The sequence below is a fragment of the Hippopotamus amphibius genome, chromosome 14, assembly GCF_030028045.1.
Source record: "Hippopotamus amphibius kiboko isolate mHipAmp2 chromosome 14, mHipAmp2.hap2, whole genome shotgun sequence".
Lineage (NCBI taxonomy): Eukaryota > Metazoa > Chordata > Mammalia > Artiodactyla > Hippopotamidae > Hippopotamus > Hippopotamus amphibius.
Window position 1 is genome coordinate 65,974,935 of NC_080199.1, and position 19,102 is coordinate 65,994,036.

Genomic DNA, 19,102 nt, shown 5'->3' on the forward strand with positions numbered 1-19,102 from the left:
CACTATACACAAACCTGTGTCTAATATAACCAGGCTATTAGATAAGAGCAATTAAAAAAAAAAAAAGCCAGAATGGTGATTGTGATGCATTCTTTAAAAACCTGAGTCCTTAATAATAAAATAAAAACAAAGAAGGATTTGATCATTATAAACCCATGCCTTAATGTCTTTCCAATTTACTGCTGCACAACACAATGCTCAATTTAAAATATTAGCTCTCACAGAACTCTTCTGGGTTTTTGTTGTTTGTTTTTGTGGGAGTTTGTTATCTTGTTTGTTTTCTCTTTTTTTTTTTTTAATAAATTTATTTATTTTATTGGCTGTGTTGGGTCTTTTTTTGCTGTGCGCGGGCTTTCTTTAGTTGCAGTGAGAGTGGGCTACTCTTCATTGTGGTGTGCGGGCTCCTCATTGCTGTGGCTTCTCTTGTTGCAGAGCACAGGCACATGGGCTTCAGTAGTTGCAGCACATGGGCTCAATAGTTGTGGCTCACGGGCTCTAGAGTGCAGGCTCAACAGTTGTGGCGCACGGGCTTAGTTGCCCTGCAGCATGTGGGATCTTCCCGGAGCAGGGCCCGAACCCGTGTCCCCTGCATTGGCAGGCGGATTCCTAACCACTGTGCAACCTAGGAAACCCTTGTTTTCATAATTAATTATGATATATAACTCAAAGGAACATAAATTTCATAAGGACAAAGCTGGACCATGAGTGCAAAAATATAAGTATGCTGTTTAGAAAAAACATTTTGCCTTAGAGGACCAGGACAGGGAGGGTGGGAGGGAGTCGCGGGAGGGAGGGGATATGGGGATATATGTATAAATATAGCTGATTCACTTTGGTGTACCTCAAAAGCTGGTACAAGAGTGTAAAGCAATTATATTCCAATAAAGAGCTTAAAAATAATTTAAAAAAAAAAAAGTTCAAGTTTTCCAATCTGTAATGACATTTTAGCCCTGACTTATTGAATATGGTAAGCCTGCTTTAATCACAAATTTTTGGTTATTGAAAAATGGCAGTGAAACTAGGGCTTGAGATTCTATCAACAATTATGACTTAAAGTTTTACTGTTCCAGGAACAGACTATAAGCCTAGATCCAGTAAGCCACCTCAAAATGAATTTTACTGTTCATAGGAAGAACTCAAAAGAACACTGAGTGGAATGGGAAGAAAAAATGTCACCAATGTAAGAACAGTAAAACAACATTTTTAAATGTGAAAGACTCATATTCACAGTTTAAGAATTGCATTCTTCAAACGTACCTTGTCCATTAATTTACTGGCATGAAGACTCAAGCTATTGAAGAATATTTTTTTGCTCAGCAAATGCATTTCTTCAATGGTAGTCAATAATGTAGTTGCACTATTTCCAACAATGCCACTAAAAGCAAAGAATATTTCAGGTTGCAAAACAGGCCAAAACAATCCAGCTCTTTAACTGAGTAGAATTCTTTAAAAAGATCTAGCTTTAAATAAAAGTTTTTATATCGAATATAACCTGTGAATTAAAAACAATTATTCTAGTTTCATATAAAAATGAAGTGTTATTTTTTTCCTTTTAAGTTAGGTCGTGAACAAATGAAAACAAACTACAGTGTTTCAAATATTTCACAATCTCTTAGAAAAGCAGTGGGTTAGAACACACACTTATAATATGCAAACCCATGTCTCTATTTTTCCTCTATTACAGTAAATGCATGTTTTGATTATCCAAGAAGATCTGATTTTAATTTTAAGGGAGCCATTCCATCAATAGCTCTATTGAGAAAAATAAATTTTATTAATACTGAGGGTTTTTTTTTCATTAAAACTATTATACCATATCAATAACATACCTATAAATTATAGTTTTTCAATTTTTATACAGCTGCCTAAATAGCAATATATTTAGACTAATTATGAAAAATCTGATAGCATTTTTAAATAATTATTATACATTCCATAATTTTCAATTTACTATTACAAGGATATTTCTTAGACTTATCCAGTGGGATTTCTCAGACTTATCCAGTGGGATTTCTCATTTTTGGCAGAAGGTAAGACAAGCAGGCACATAAAACAACTCTCATTTTATTCTCCTATTCATGTACTGGAAGTGATTTTTCTGTTCCTGATACTGGCATCCTTGACCAAAAATAATTTTAAATCATTTTTTAACAGCCTAATATGAAAACTATCAAAAACATAGCTTGGAAAAACACTTTTAACACAGCTACACATATAACATGGTCTTATAATTACATCTACAATAAAGCTCAAGTGTATGTGCACCAACCACCAAAAGATATTTGCAAGGTGAAAATGAATGCAAATTTTGGAGTCAAAGATCATATTTTATAGATAAGACAAATGATTCCTATTCAGATAAAGTCACTTTTATTTAGAGAAGATAAGACAGCTATTACTTACAGGAGATAAAGCTATGGTTCTGTTTCATCACTATTGGAAAACTAAATGTTAAAGAAGAATTTATGTAAAGATCCAGAACATTTTACTAATTATGCCCTATTCTGAGTATAATAAATAGTTGCTTTAGGTGCCATGAATCTCTTTTGCTAATGCAGGAGGACTCAAAAAATACTTATATTACAGACTTACACTTCTACATAAGTTGTGTGTGTACAAATGTGTATGCATGTATGTAGTTATGCTTGGAGAAGAAAGGGAAAAGGAAATGATGGAACTCAAAGTACAGCATGTATAAAATGCATATAATGATTCATAATGGTGTGGAGGTTCTACACTTACACTTAGTCATGCAAACAGAATACAAACAAAAAATATTACACTGGGTTCTAAATGAAATGAGGTATCACATGGGATTTAACAAGCACATTTAACCATTCCACTTACCTGATTGTATGATGATAAAATTTGAGGAGGTTAGAAATTTTATATAATAAAACTGCCCCAGGTTCAGCAACTATTACTTGTTCAATTCGAACCTATTAAAACACATGAGAAAAAATTAAACATTTCTTAAAAGTGTAACTTCTCCTCATTAATCACATGCGGTATGAAAAGCATTTAAAAGATTAACTCATTATTACAGAAATCACAAAATTCCTTCTAAAGAATTTCTGAATATTAAATCATAAAGGATGGTAACACAACACAAAAACTTTAGCACAGTTATACTCTACCAAAAAAAATGATCCATTACCTACAGAATTTGATTTAAGGCAATTGTCATCAAAAAAAATCAATACATACTGGGCATATACCCAGAGAAAACCATAATTCAAAAAGACACATGCACCCCAATGTTCACTGCAGCACTATTTACAATAGCCAGGTCATGGAAGCAACCTAAATGTCCATCAACAGATGACTGGATAAAGATGTGGTACATGTGGTACAATGGAATATCACTCAGCCATAAAAAGGAACGAAATTGGTACATTTATAGAGACATGGATGGACCTAGAGACTGTCATACAAAGTGAAGTGAGTCAGAAAGAGAAAAACAAATAGCATATATTAACACATATATGCGGGATCTAGAAAAATGGTACAGATCAACTGGTTTGCAAGGCAGAAACAGAGACATAGATATAGAGAACAAACATATAGACACCAAGGGGGGAAAGCAGGTGGGGGGGGCGGGGGGGCAGGGGATGAATTGGGAGATTGGGATTGCCATATATACATTACTAATAAGAAAAAAATATCAAATCGTACACTTTAAATACACATATTTTATTATATATCAATTATATCTCAATAAAAGTTCTTAAAAATTTTTTTAAAAAGAAATAATCAATACAATTAGGTCATCTTGACGTTCTTCACCAGCATATAATGGAATTTAGTTCAGTACTAAATTGCAAAGCAGCTGTTACATTTCTAAAAACAGATTATCATTGAAAAAAAGAGGTACTGCTCTATGAACGAATATTAAGAAAAAAATGAAAAACATCTTCTCTTTAAACGACTATACCAAGTTTCTTTCTATATTAATTTCCTTCTATACTATGTTAATAATTAGGAAAGCAGATAAATCTTGAATGACCACCAACCTATTTGTCCAATTATAATACTACCAGGGCAATATCTCAGATCTAGTTCAAGATTAACTTGATATGCTCAAGATTAACTACTAGGAACCTTTTCTAATTAAAATCCATCCCTCACTAATCTTTCCCTTACTTTATATTCCCTAAACAACAGACAATCTAAACCACACTGAATGTGCTTATTTACATATTATATTACATCTATGCTTAAACTGCTGATTAACATTGTGTCTTCTTGTTTCTAACTGGATGCTAAACACAGACACTGTGCTTTCCGGTTCTTTTACATCTCTGCAGCATTTGGTAGAACGGTACATACACACGAGATGTTCAATAAACAAACGCTTTTGAAAGCATTTAGATTTTGGAGTATGTCATAATAGCAACGAATGTGATCTGCTAAAATGATATTTTATAAATACATGTATTTGAGTATACAAAAACCTCTTGCATAGAAAATTGGTAATGATTATTTTAAAATGTGTTTTATTATCCTAGACTGTGTTAATCTGACAAAATTACAGCCTGAATTCAAGCTGCTGTTTCTTTAAAACCAGAATAAGGCACTAATTTAACCAGCTACCATATAACATATATAAACAAAATCTTTTACCTTTAGAGGCCTGCACACACCCTCAGTGATATGGCCAACAACTTCTTGAATATTTTCTTCAACACCTGCAATTAATTATAACATAAATTTTTTTCCCCACATTACGCTTTGCTTCACATAAGTTCAAAAAATTAACAAACACTAATACATATAATTAATGGCATTAATAAACATTTAAAATAGCCATTAATGATATTTTATTACATTTAATACCTGTTAGGACATTACTAATTATATTAATATCTGAGTCTAAAGCTCTATCAATTGATTTGATTGCTAACGAAATGAACATTATTCTTTGTGAAAAAGAGTAAATGTATGAAAAAAAGACTGTGAAATTTATTAACTGAAGAAGGTGATGTGACGACGTATTGGCATTCGTTTCACATACTCCTTATTCAAGGCAGTAGTGCTAAGCACACAAACTGCATGTATAAAGATGGAAAATACACCTTGCAATCTAATGGAAAAACTGACATTTACTAATTATTGACTATTTATCGAGGTCTGTACTGGGTACTTGACATGCACTACTTGTAAACCACCTTTGTTTTTACAGATGAAGAGACTGAAGTTTACAAGAATTCATGCCATTCCCAGAGAATAACCTATATTTAACTCCAATTATTTTTTTGACCACCTCTTAATGCTACCTCTCATGTAAACTTTAGTAACATCTTTTAAGAAATACATTATTTTAAACCGGGTAACTGGGATAACAAAAAACAACTTTAAAAAGTGCAGATTTTGTGCCAACCTATCATATGTGCTGAATCTAAGCTCAATTCCAAAGAGTTAAAAACGAGGAGGTTAAGTCCTGCACCAATTTGCACACTGGCCTCTCCTGCAGATGACATGCTGAACCAGGGTGATATGGGGCTGAACTATTCAAAACAGGCAAGTGATACCAGTCACAACATTTCTCTTCACTTCCTATCAACACCAGAACACCTTGATTATCTACTAACCCTTTCTGCAACAGGCATCTTAAGGTAGTCACAACTAAGAAGATCTGAAATTCTGTAAACAGACATTTGCAACTCAAAAATAATCATTTTTCTTCTTTGAAATCAAGACCCAAAATTTAGGTACATTTAGTACATAGGTAATTATTCAAAAAACTTTAAAATAGTCACATGAGAATGAAAAAAGGGGCTGGGTAGTAGAAATGAAAGAAGTAGTAGCTCAACAACGTTAAGTAAGTCATTGAGCCTCTATATCCATAAATAAAATGAAGAGACCATCACCTTTTGTCTTTAAAGGATGGTGGCTGAGATAATGTAAGCCAGGCACTCCAGAGATGCCTTAAAAGTGAAGCAGAGGGTCCAGGCTTACTAGGGCAGGTCCCAAGGGTCCAGTACAAAAATGAGATCAGTTGCGGGGCAAAATGATAGTGATGCAGAAGAAAGTCTATTAGAAGAGAAAGGCGGAAACTAGAGAGAGGAAGATTAATTAGGATGCTTAGTGAATCACCTAGTGTGAAGAGCTTATCCCCATAAAGAAATATGGAGCAATAAGAATAGAAACACAGAAGTCCTGCGTGCTTTACTACATCTAGGCATGAGCAGTAGCAATCAGAGGACCCACCTTGCGTAGTTACATGCTTTAACAGAGCTTCAAGGTGTTCTTTTTCAGAAGCAGTAGCTTGATGGAGCCAAGCCAACATATCTCCTACATATCTAATGAAAAAACTAAATGTCAGTAAAGATTTCCTTCAGAAAAACATCAAATACTCCAATACTGTCTGACTACTATACCTTAAAGGGTCATGGGAGTGCATTTCAATGGGTCTAGGTGTACCTCCTGGCCCCCCTCTTGTAAGAGCATCAATAAATCCACGAACAACTGTACTTCTTCTGGCTGTACCAAACTCATCTAAGGTATACCTAGAAGAAACAAGTTATTAGCAAATGGCTGTTTTTCTTCCTATTGGTTATATCAAACTATGCATGCAACTCTCTCAAGCAGTACTGTTTTAAACAACAAAAAATACTTATGAAATAACTTTATCATAATGATAAGTCACTCTAAAGGCACATCTTTTTACGCCTAAGAAAGAATGCTGGGATTTGGAATCAGTAACAGAGGCAGTGGCAATAAGGGATAGAGCAGGGGATCTGGTAAAAGTAAAAATCAAGACAAGGTGGAAATCCTCGACTCTTCAGGCTTCAGTGCCCCCTCATCCAAAACATGATGCTCCACTGCACACACAAGGCCTAATGTCTAGTCCTCAGAGGCTGGTTACTGTTAGAACTTTGCAATCCAAAATATAAGACTTCTCCTTCTACATTAAAAAAATTCTCATTTATATATATTATCACAATTTACCATCAAAATTTGTCCAAAATATACTATTCATATTTAAAGGCTTATTTTGACTCCAATATTTAAAATATTGTATGTTCCTTAAATTTACTGACCAATTATGCACACAGAGCAAAAACTTTCTTTTACATTTATTTACAAGTTATCGATCATGGTTAGGGAAAAAGAAGAAAAAAACTTTCGCAGCTGAGGAATCTGTAGGGAAGGAAAGCTTTGAACGAGAGGACCCAACAATTTGGGGTCAAATTATAGGATGGCTTAGAGTTACCAAGAGGACCTGTTTCTTTGACTAGAATCAACCTTTGTTTCCCATTATCACTACCCAATGCCCAACTGAAAGTTCTGTTTTAAAAGTACACAAAAAAACAAAATATATTTTCACAGTACAATGTCAGCAAATTCTAGACCCGTTAACTTTTAAACCCCTAAATGTTACTCTACTAGACTAAATGTTGAGAATTATTTCATTACCTTACATATAAATATAAGTTACCAAAATTTCCAAAGGGTTTCCAAAAGAATTTCTAAGGCTATACTGCTTTAACATGTTACTGATTTGATGAAAAACCCACATTTTTTTTTAACATAAGAAAGCTGGAAGAGGGAATATTTTTAAATAAAATTGTAGTGAAGTAATCAATAGCTATAAATTTTTAGAATTCTGAGCCTTTTTAAAGGACTGTTCACTAGCAACATGGTTGTCTGTGGTTTTTTGGTTTTGGTTAAAAGGAAATTGTTTTGAAATTCCCTGCAGCGACATACCAGGTATATGTCAAGATGAAAATACAGTATCAAGTTAAGTGTTGCTAAAGTGCACAACTGCCTTGCATTCACTTTCTATTTTTTAAAATAAATTAGAACCAAAATGCTTATTTCTATTTTTTCTCTCATGCTCTTAAATTACAAATGTTCAGGGTAAAGAATGCATCCCTTTAAATGATCATCAATTCTATGAAATGACTTATGATCAGATGACTCATTATGACAACAGAAAATTCACAAACTTAACTTTTTAAACATGTAAAGCTAATCTTCACCTTCTGGACTCAAATGGCTGCATAATCAACAGAAACAATATAACTTTTGTTTCTAAAGACTATTCACTGTGACCACAAGCTATATTTGAAACCAGTGAATCCACTGGCATTTTAAATGGGGGGGGGGGGGCAATTTAAAAAGCCTGACAAACACTAGAATCTAATCTGTTTACTATAAAATATAAGTAAACATTAATATTAATGCTAATCTTCCTTCAATAGATACAATTTGAAGCAAGAACACCATGAGCTAAAAGGAACCTTCAACGATACCTGAAGACATGAAACATCTTTTTCCCAGAGGCAGAAGGAAATGTCTTTGACTAAAAACAGATTCTTTTCCAACAAAGGTCAAAAACTGAAACTGTAGCTTTACAAAGGCAAATGTTAAAATTATGTAAATATTCTAAAATGCCTCTAGCTAAAATAAAAAATTAAAATCCCCATTTTTTTATGTCTAGCCATAGTAGAAAAAGAAAAATTCTGGTCAAAAAGCAAATTAAAAGATGAAAAAAATTGTCAAAAAAAATTAAAAGATAAAAGAATATGTAAGAGCTTCTCTAAGAAATGCAACAAATAAAGACTAAAGAAAAATCAGCATTGTACATATATTACTACGTTCTTTAATAATTTATATGCTGAAAGTTTACCAATGAAGAGAAGATAACATCAATTTGTTCATTTCTACTTATAATAAATTTCTTCTTGAAGAAACTTCTGTGCTTGATTTATTAACAGTTTATAATGCATTAGCATTCTAGTTATATAATACCTAAGAAAAACTGAGTATGGTAACTTTCCCCAAAGACTTCAATAATTGACATTTTCTTGTACATGATACTTACACGTTGGAGACACCATAATGAACAGTGAAGCATTTACACATCACTTAAATCAAGCTCATACAGTGCCATCTGGTGGTTAACATGATACACTAAGTTTTCCCTAAATTTAAAGAAACCACCACTTTGAAAACAGGAGATGACTGGAGGTGAAAGGCCAATTTTCTCTTTTTTAGCATTCATCTTACGGTACTTAACTGGTACTAAAATCCTCCCTCTTCCCCATTCAACCTCCAAATGTTTCTTACAACCTTCCACAGTGCACTACTGCCCCCATCCCCTGTGTACCCTGTGGAGAAAAAGCCTCTTTGCCTATTTTAGCTCTGTTCTTTGTCTTTCAAAGATTCTGCCTTGCTGTCATGCAGGCTTAAATACACTTCTCTTTAGCTGAAAACGTTCCAGTTTATTTCCTTTCAAAATAAAAATAATAGCTAATATTTTGTGATGAGAAAAGCATTATGCTAAACACCTTATGGGAACATTCTAATTTAATCTTCACAACAACCCAGCAAGATCGGCACTATTTTTATCCTCATTTTACAGCTCAAGGAAACTGAAGCTTATAAAGGTGCATGAGTTCATCAAAAAATCTGACTCAGAGCCCACCTTTTCAACCATTATGCAACACTGCTCCTTTCCAAGTGTTGATCAAGAGTCAAAATTTAGAAAAAACGTTTATATGGTAGAAGTCAGCTGACCTTTTCAGATGCCCAAAACAAAGGCATTTTTTAAAAAAGATTAACCTTGTGAACAAATACGAATCTGTGGACCATGTTACACGTTATTAAACAAACACCAAATGTTTTAAGTACTTAAAGATTCTCAAATCAAATACCAATACTTTACAGTGAAAAACCTGGGAAAGAAATTTCAAAGTCAATAAGCTCTGCTGAGCTGGTGGTCAAGAGTGAATATCGGCTCATCACAGGCACCAGCACAACACGCAGGACTATTACGACCCAGCTCTTGCTATGAACCCAAACAGCCAGCTTTTGCAATTTCCTAAAGGTACTTTTTCCTCCTCAGTCCACACCTTTGCACCTGCTGTTCCCTCAACCCTTCTCATCCTGGATGGTCTCTTCTCCCTTTTCATCCTGGAAAATGCTTTTCAACCTTCAGAGGTCATTTTATACCTACTTCCCGGAGGACACTTTCTCTACTGTTCACCGCCTTCCCCTCCACAGACTACTGAGCCACAAAGCACTTGAGACATGACTTTCAGAAAAGCAATGAATATGTTTGTTAAGGTGGATTTGTTTATGTCTGGTTCTATCAAATAAAGCAATTTGAAGGCAATGTTTTATTGATGTTAAGTCTGCCGCACTTAGGACTGTGCTACACACACAATCAGCACTCAGTAAATAGCACTGGGATATTATCTTACACAGCTGTCCCCGTATTTCTGTTCTGGAACCTTATTACAGGACAAGTAATGTTCCAATCAGAAAACAGAGTAAGGAAATCCTCTGAAACTATATATACACATATAAAAGGCATGGCTCAGAGTCCGCTGGCTTTCTGTTCCCTGAATTTTAACTCCCCATTTGCTCTTCCTATTTTCATACCATTCTGGGCATTAAAAATAAAGTATTTATTTCTACTTCATATGAAAAATTAAAATTAAAATAGAGAATAATAACAAATATAAAGTTTACAATGCATAAAGTTCTCATCCAAAGCATTATCACAGAGCGCTTGACTGGCATAACTTACAGGATCAAAAACCTGAACTCTTTCTCTTCTTGGATCCTACTAATAGAATTCTAATTTTAAATTTCCTTTTTTCATCTCTGGGTAGTTCTTATTTGTCAATCTATCTGACCTTCTCTCTGGGGCAGGGCTGATACAGGAGTTTTAGTTACATACAATTCCAAGGTAGTTAATGAGGTAACAGATTGGGGAAAAGCCCTTAACCTCTACACAAATAAGAGGTAGTCTAGATATAGGGACACCTTGGTTTTCATCTCCGTGTTGCATTCTATAGCACGTAATAATATGCAAATAAGCTGATGCTCCAGTGGTAGACAGATAATGAGACAAAAATATCACTGTAAATTACATTGCTCAAACGACTGTATATGAATTTGATAACACTGAAAGTCAATGTGAACTAGCAAAGAAAAAGTAGGTTTCTGTTTGTTTATTTAATTAGGAAAAAGTCACCCACTTATATAAGACAGGCCTATCCTGCAGGGCTTCCATTGCCTGAGTGAGTACTGGAGATATGTCGCATGACTCTTGTGTCAATGTTCTACATTCACCTGAAAAAAGAGTTAACATTATAACACTTGTTAAATTAAAATTAGGTCTTTACTATGTCCGTTGTACATCCAGAGTGTAAAAAATATACTGCATTAAAAAATGCTTGGAAAAACCCAGAGAACATGCCAATCAAAAACTAGTTCATACTGTCAAATTAAAATTTAAGCTTAAATATCTATGTAACTTCAAATGACCATACTTGACATGCCACATATTTTATTATTATAAAAAACTAGAGTTCTGAAGAAACCAATCAATGAACAGACATGCACTAAATAACTGCTATACACTGCAATGTCAAGGAGGGCAGGAAGTGCTAAACATGTATTACCAGTTCCTTACCTTGGGGGCAATCTTTAAGTAGTTTGCTAAAATGTTTATATGGGTAACTAATATATAGCAGTAATATTATAATTTCAAAATACTTTAGATTTTAAACTGTTTAAAAAATCTCTACACCAACATGTCCGTTAAAATACTTATTAAATGTCTATTCTGTTCAAAAAACTTAGAACATGTTCAGAAATTCCCAACCTTTGGTATATGAGGACCTCACAATAGCAGTATATTTTTCTAGTGTGCACTGACAGAGAAACACATACACATGTATGGAATTGGAGATAGCTTATGATGACTCCAGACTCCCTAGGAGTCAGAATGCCACAGTTTGGAACTACTGTGTTAGAAGTCATGGGAGCACAAACAAATATGAGGCAATGTCCTTGCCTTTAAGAAAATGTAACTGGAGAGCTAAGACATACATATATAAAGAGTTAAGTAATGATAAAGCAGTAAATTACTGAATACCAAATAAATATTTTCGGCAGTTAGTGTTCAGAGGTGGAAAAGGTTGCTACGATTTAATGCAGTCTTGGAGAGTTCCAGGAAGACGCAGAACCTAAGCCTGACTTCGAAGACTGAGGTGGGATTTGGATATAAAGAGGGAAAGCCAGACAACACTCCAATAGGAGGGAATAGTGCAACAAGAGAAGCAGAAGAAGAAACAAGTTTTGGAGATAAAGACCAAATCATCTGTAATAGAAAATAAGGTTTTTCACAGTCTAGTACAAGTGTTACCGGCTAATTGGATTTAATCCCAACTCCTTCCAACAGTCAGCTGGTAACATCCATTAAATATTATGTGCACATGTTCCATTCTTGATGTCTTAACCAGCTACTTTGTTTTTAATAGGCAATTCTATGAACAAACTATTGAAACATTTTAAAGCAAAACTAAAGCAAATAAACTATCTGTGGTAGGCAAAATAATGGTCCTCCAAAGATCCCTAATCCCTGAAACCTGTGACTACGCTATTTTACATGGCAAAGGGACTTTGCAGATGGAATTAAGGTGACAGACCTTAAAATAGGGACATTTTCCCAGATTACCCCAGTGGATCCAAGATAACCATAAAGGTCCTAAAAGTGGAAGAGGCTAGCAGAAGAGTTAGACATATGAGATGGAAGAAGAGGCAGGAGAGATTCAAAGGAAGAAAGTGACTCCATCTACCCACTACTGGCTTCGAAGATGGAGGAAGGGGCCACAAGCCAAAGAATGCAGACAGCCTCTAGGAGCCAGGAAAGGCCCTCAGTGACAGCCAGAAGGAAATTCAGAGCTCAGTCCTCAGACTCAAAGAACTAAATTATGTCAACAAACTGAATGAGCAAGGAAATAGATTATTCCTTAGAGCCTCCAGAAATGAATGCAGCCCAGCCCACATTTTAATTTTAGCATGGTGATTTATGACTACAGAACTATAAAATAACAAATTTGTGTTTCTTTAAGCCGTTAAGATTGTGTTAAATTTGTTACAGCAGCAATAGAAAATTAATTCACCATTTATAATAACTGTGATAACACCTATTACATGTAAATAACATGTCATATAAATAATGAGATGTCTCATCGACTTTAAGATAATCTGGGGCAGAAATACTGACTTATTTTATTCCCATCCTTAATCATAGATAGTGCTTGAATGATAGTATGAGACAAATGCAAAGACAGTATGTTCAAATATAAAGTTTTTCTTTTTAAAAATAATTTTTGTTTACTAAGATCAAAATATAATATCAAATAAAGACTAAGTGAAATAACAAAATCAAACACTAATATTCATGAATCTAGACTCCATAAACAAAATCACTTACTTTGAGCCCATCGGTAAAGTCTTTCATAAGATGTTTCTTGAAGCAAGGCCATCTGTTCCATAATTTCTAAACTAAAAAAATTAAAGATTTATTATAATTTATTAACAAGTTTTAGCCAATAGCTACATCTAAGAACCTAATTATTTTGTTTAATTACAGAGTGATTTGGTTATAGCCTATTAACTTTTTATCATTTCGTGGAATAATTTTTCAGCAATTTCTTATAATTAAATAAATGTTGCCAAGTTTTAACACTATCACTTAGATACCCAACTACTGTTTTACTCTAAACATATCAGGGTATAACTTCCACCTTATCGAAAGGTATATAAAGATTAAACTTCTATTTCACAAAATGTCATAATGTCATATACTTTAAGAAGAACCTAGAAAATCTTTAAAATTCTGGAAATATAAAAGATAACACAATTATGAACTGAAAAGACTACTCACCCTGCTGTTTGCTGGTTTGTACGCAAGAGAACTTTGACATCATTATGAATCTGTTTTACTCTTCCCAGTGCCTTGAAAAAATCCTTTAAAATTAAAGCATATTCTTTTTAACTATAGATCTAAAATACAGAACTTACAAAAGAAGCAATTAACAAGACTGAAACTGGTTGCCAGAGGACTTAGAGATGGGAGGGAGTGGAAAAGGTGATGTAGGTTTTTTTTATAAGCCTTGTTATACTCCTTGACTTTTAAAACCAAAAAAAGTACATGTATTGCTTTAAAAAAACTAATTAAGGTAATTTAAGATATGCACCTTAATTGCTAAATTTAAAAACATTTTTAAATAAAAAAAAATGTAGGTGGTAAAATAAATGCTTAGAAAAGAGTGATTTCTCAATAACATCTGTAACTGCTGCGCTTTAAGTGATTTTAACAGAAAGCAAAATACCTCAGTGATCGGTCCTTCTCTTGTACCTCGGAGAAGACTCATCTCATCAGAAGTCAGCTGGAACTTGGATAAGAAGGCATCTGCAACTTGCGCTCTTATTTCTAATCTTTGACTGTAATAGTTTAAAAAAAGACAACAAAAAATCAAGCACACTATGCACCTGTATAGCTTTAAAACAAGTTACATCTCACATAACTTTTAAAACAAAGGTGTGAAAGAGTCTCAATATCTTCACAGCCTGATTTCTGCCTCAAATATATATCAGAAGCCCTTGGGCATGTAGGTGATAAAACTGGCTGATACTGTTCTATCTCAGTACAGGCCACAGCAAAATGATTAACTAATCATTACACAAAAGAAGAAATAAGTTCATGAATGGTCCAGGCATTACAAATCCTTAGCCACTTAGGTGTACTTGAATTGTTCACCTCGTAATAACAAAGTTATCTTACAGGAGAGAAATACGCCAATTAATTTCTTCTCAGTCACTAAAAAAATCCTAAGCCTATGAAGCTTGCACATGAAATACACAACAACCAAAAATCAGGTCTATTACTTTTTTATTTTAGGTTAGAAATAGAAGTCAAGAACTTATTCCGTAATCCCTCATCAATTCAAAAAAAATCACTCCTCCACTCTGCCTTCCCCATTTTTTCTGCATACTATCATAATAAAAAAAAAGTCTTTTCAATTATATTATCCAAATGCAACATATCTAGACTAGCTGACAATTAGGAAAAGGCACACTCTAGTCTGCAGGGGCCTGAAGGACTGAGCAGGGTCTCATCTAAAGCCAAGTCAGGAATACAAACTACATGAGCAGTAATTCGACATCCCAGCCTTCTGGATCTTAGATCTGAAGATATATAAATAAAATTTTAAGTGTTTCACTAGTAGAATTCACAGGGCAGTAATAGTCTACAATCTAAAAATATTTAAATGAAATTGAAGAAAGATAAACATTAACCCTATCTGAGCAGACAGTACAAGGCATGCCATCTTAGTTTTGTTTGTACTCTTGGGTTGTGAGGTAAATTCACAAAGTCAAATGCTCCTGCTGAATGACATAAAGTTAGAAAGGAAAAGTCCTCCAGGTGGCAGTAACGTTCTGTTTTTCTCAAATAATGTAAATCACCTAATTACATCTATACAGATTAAAATAGCCTATGTTCTTAATCATCTTATTAAGTACTGATATCTAAAAGTTACCTTAACAGGTTTTGTTTTATACTTTTAGATAAAGTTCAAATCATCATCATACAGGATTTAAAGTAATTATAACACTTCATAAAATTCCTTGAGACTATATAACCATTTCAACGAAAACCTTTCGAGAGTTTCTTCTGGATCTTTATAGTCAACTTATCAGGCACAAAGGAAAGTTAATCTCTTTAGTTTATCGTTTTATTTTGTTTTAACTAAATCTAGTACAGCTGACCCTCGAACAACGTGGGGGTCAGGGACGCCAACCCACCCCTGCTGCCCTGCCCTGTGCAGTAGAAAATCCACATATAACGTTACAGCCAGCCCCCTGTACCAGAGGATTCAACCCACCGTGGACTGCGTAGGACTGCAGTAGGTGTTTATTTAAAAAAATCCACATATAAGTGGACCTGTGCAGTTCAAACCCGTGTTGCTCAAGGGTCAACTGTAAATTCAATATATTACTTAAATCACATCACTCTTTAGTTTTACCATATATATTCTTCCCAGGTAAAATTTCACACCATTCTTGACAAAGTTTAGGAGTATTTGTACAATCGAGTAGCATGAACAGGGATCTCCGACGTGCAAAGGCCCTGAGCTAGGGTCTGAGGTGACAAAAGGTGTACGTGAGGCAGACCTGACCTATCTTACAACACAAATGAAATATGGTATCTTTTGGAGGGTTTTTAATATCTGAAAAGTATATGAAATTACTGTTAACATAAAACATATAAATGGTTATTGTAAATTAAAACTTCTGAGTATTTGATGTATATTCATGTAATCATTGTATATTATATAAATTACATAAAACATCAGTGAATATGGCAATTACAAACTGTGGAATAATATGCAGCAAATAAGAAATGAGGTTGTGCTGTATGTATTAACACAAAATTATCTACAAGGCACTTTATAGGTACAAAAAAAAAGTCACAGAAAAATATGTACAGCAAACCCTATATACTTTTTAAAAGAAACTTTACACACACACATGAATTTTCAGGACACGTATTCATATATTGCCTGAGTATATAAAACAGACCATTTCATTTTTAAGATTCCTTTAAACCATCCCGGAACATGATTTATGAATCTGTGGTATTCTTTCTTTTTCCTGAAAATATATCCCTGTTATATTTTAACTCTAACTTCTAAACTCACCTCTAGCAAATAATTTCAAAATAATTGAAAAAAGCTAGCCAAAAAAATGGGGGGTGGGGGCATAAGATATAGACCAAAACAAAAAAATGAAAGAAATATTAATGGCAAAACAAAATGAAAAAAAAGCTTGATCTACCAATATTCGGTGAAATGTAAATTCTAATAGTGTGATACCATTTTTTATCTATAAAACTGCTGTTTTTAATGACAATATCTAGTGTTTACAAGGTTTAATGAAATGCACATTCTCATATATTGCTGATGGAGGTGTAAACTGGCATAACCTTTCTGGAGAGAAATTTAGGCAATACCTATGAAGATACTTTTTAAAATTTCTACCATTTGATTCTTCAATTACAATTCTAGGAATTTATCCTAAGGAAATCATCTGAAATACACAAAATGATTTAAAAACATTTACCAAACCATTGTTTGATCATAGAAACAATATCTCATAATTTAAAAGTGCTTGCTCATTCACAAGAAAAAAATACAATGCCATATTAAAAAACATGTTTTTTAAAAATAAAAGACAGGAAAATGCACATGAAATATTAAGTGAGTAAAGTAAAATATAACTATGCACACATACTAACTTTGGAAAAAGATATACCAAATTGTTAACAGTAGCTCTGTCTGGATGGTGAAATTACACCTGATTTTAATTTTCTCCTTTAAGTTTTACATATGTAAATGAAAGGAAAAGCAAGAATAAAGATGTGACGCTCCCCCACCTTCTCCTAACTTTTTACCCGGCAATGAAAGAATATGTATCACATGTGCTCTATATTTTTTTTGTGTACATTTGTGCAAAATAAATCATTTTTATATATTTTCATGTTACCAACTTCAAAACCTAAATTAAAATAATTTATAACAATACAATTAAAACTAAAAAATTATTTAAAAATAAAATTGTAAGAAAGAAAGAGAAAGAATGAGAACTTAAATAACATAGCTGAGGAAAGCTATTGCAATTAAGGGTAGAACAGCCTAAGCTTCCAGCCACCAAAGCCAATGGAGAAACAAGATGTGCTACACAAATCTGTCTAAAAAGGGGGAAGAAATATGGAGAGTAACACTCCTTGAGGTATGTCAGACAGTGTGCTCAGCACCCTATATAAACCCTTCCATCACCACAACAACCCTGTGACATAGTTTATTATTCCTTTTTTTCAGATGTGATAACTGAGACTGAGGGAGGTTAAGAAATAACTCGTATAAGATTAAAAATCTAATGAGCTCTTACCAAAGATTTAGATTAGAATTTAGGTCTTCAAGGTCTACATTCTTTCCACTTTAATATACTACACCTCAAAAATAAATATTTGCCAGGGACTATATTTTTCTGGGGCCAGAGAGAGATTTGGCTGGTGGCCCTTTCCAAGAGACAAAAAAAAGCCATAATAAATAGTGATTTCAGTGGTATTCAAAAATACGGAGGTATGTTCATCTGGACATAGCCTTTCCTAATCATCAATGAAACTCATCTTCTATCAATAAAATATTAAAGGGAAATATTAAGCTGCAGTTCTGTGGTGACAATTCTACAGCAAACTTTACCTATTAGAGCATCAGCTGTCAAAATGACCTCCTGCTAACTCAGTTGGAAAAAATATTCATATCATTTACAAATCTGTCTGAATAAGAATACAGTGTTACCCAACTAAGCCCACAGAATTTCTATTCCTAAAGCTAAATGCTTGTTTAACTAAGTTTCTCGTTAAAAAGAAAAGGTAATTTTTTAAAATGGAAAAACAACTCTCTGCCAGCACCCAGGAATCTGTTATAATTTCTACGTCATTTTCCTAAAATACATTCACACAAATGTTCATTTGGCACATCAAATCCACAGCTCTTGCGATACTAGAATGTCATAAATGTCTGCTTCCCAAAAACACACCAGGCCAAAACACTTTTTCCACAGGCTTACTAAAATATTAAACGTAAACAACCTTGCTTAAATAATTTTGATAATATATGAACAGAAGCACAATATTCTAATATTGCCTCCTGCAGACATTAATCAGAGTTCCATACATGTTACGAGCTCCAATAAAATGCTTATTTTTCAGTTTTTATTTTATGTTCCTTTCCTGACATTCAAATAGCTGTATTTCATATTCATTCACTCAAAATTATTTATTGAATCTACAATGTGTTACTCATTGGAGACACAAAAAGAGTAAGAAATTGTCATTGTTCTCAGGGAGCTCACAGTTTAGCAGGAAAGAGTCAATCAAACCAATAATTAGTAACAAGAGACTGTACTATACAGTACAGTAACAGACGTGATCTGTTACTCTCTTGGTTTTAGTCACAATTTGCAATTAAATCCATACTTATTTTTATGGTCAGCCAACAGCAACTTAAGAGAAAAGTTCATGTGTGGGTCTCTAACTGCAAATTTTTTTCTAGGAAACTTTTCTTTCAAAAGATTTGTTGTGATACTAAAAACATTCTAATTCGATGCTCAAGGTGCATGCTTAGCTCTGAATGCAGAAATTCAGCACGTGCCTTTCCTTAGAGAGCTGGCTGCTCTATAGAGCCAACCATCTCTTCACATCAGCTCAGTCTGCAGCTTTTCTCAT

The 19,102-nt window shown here is 33.7% G+C and overlaps 1 protein-coding gene across 2 annotated transcripts in view; it reads right to left on the reverse strand.

The window, feature by feature from the left end:
• The window catches only part of COG6 (component of oligomeric golgi complex 6), an 87,251-nt gene that overhangs the window by 59,284 nt on the left and 8,865 nt on the right, over positions 1-19,102 (reverse strand). For both annotated transcript variants that reach the window (XM_057707152.1, XM_057707151.1), the window contains exons 5-13: positions 14,142-14,253; positions 13,694-13,776; positions 13,241-13,311; positions 10,995-11,088; positions 6,381-6,509; positions 6,211-6,302; positions 4,624-4,688; positions 2,848-2,939; positions 1,258-1,375 (exon numbers count right to left, since the gene is read on the reverse strand). In XM_057707152.1, the coding sequence (XP_057563135.1) occupies positions 1,258-1,375; positions 2,848-2,939; positions 4,624-4,688; positions 6,211-6,302; positions 6,381-6,509; positions 10,995-11,088; positions 13,241-13,311; positions 13,694-13,776; positions 14,142-14,253 (856 nt within the window). The remainder of the gene's footprint in view (positions 1-1,257; positions 1,376-2,847; positions 2,940-4,623; positions 4,689-6,210; positions 6,303-6,380; positions 6,510-10,994; positions 11,089-13,240; positions 13,312-13,693; positions 13,777-14,141; positions 14,254-19,102) is intronic.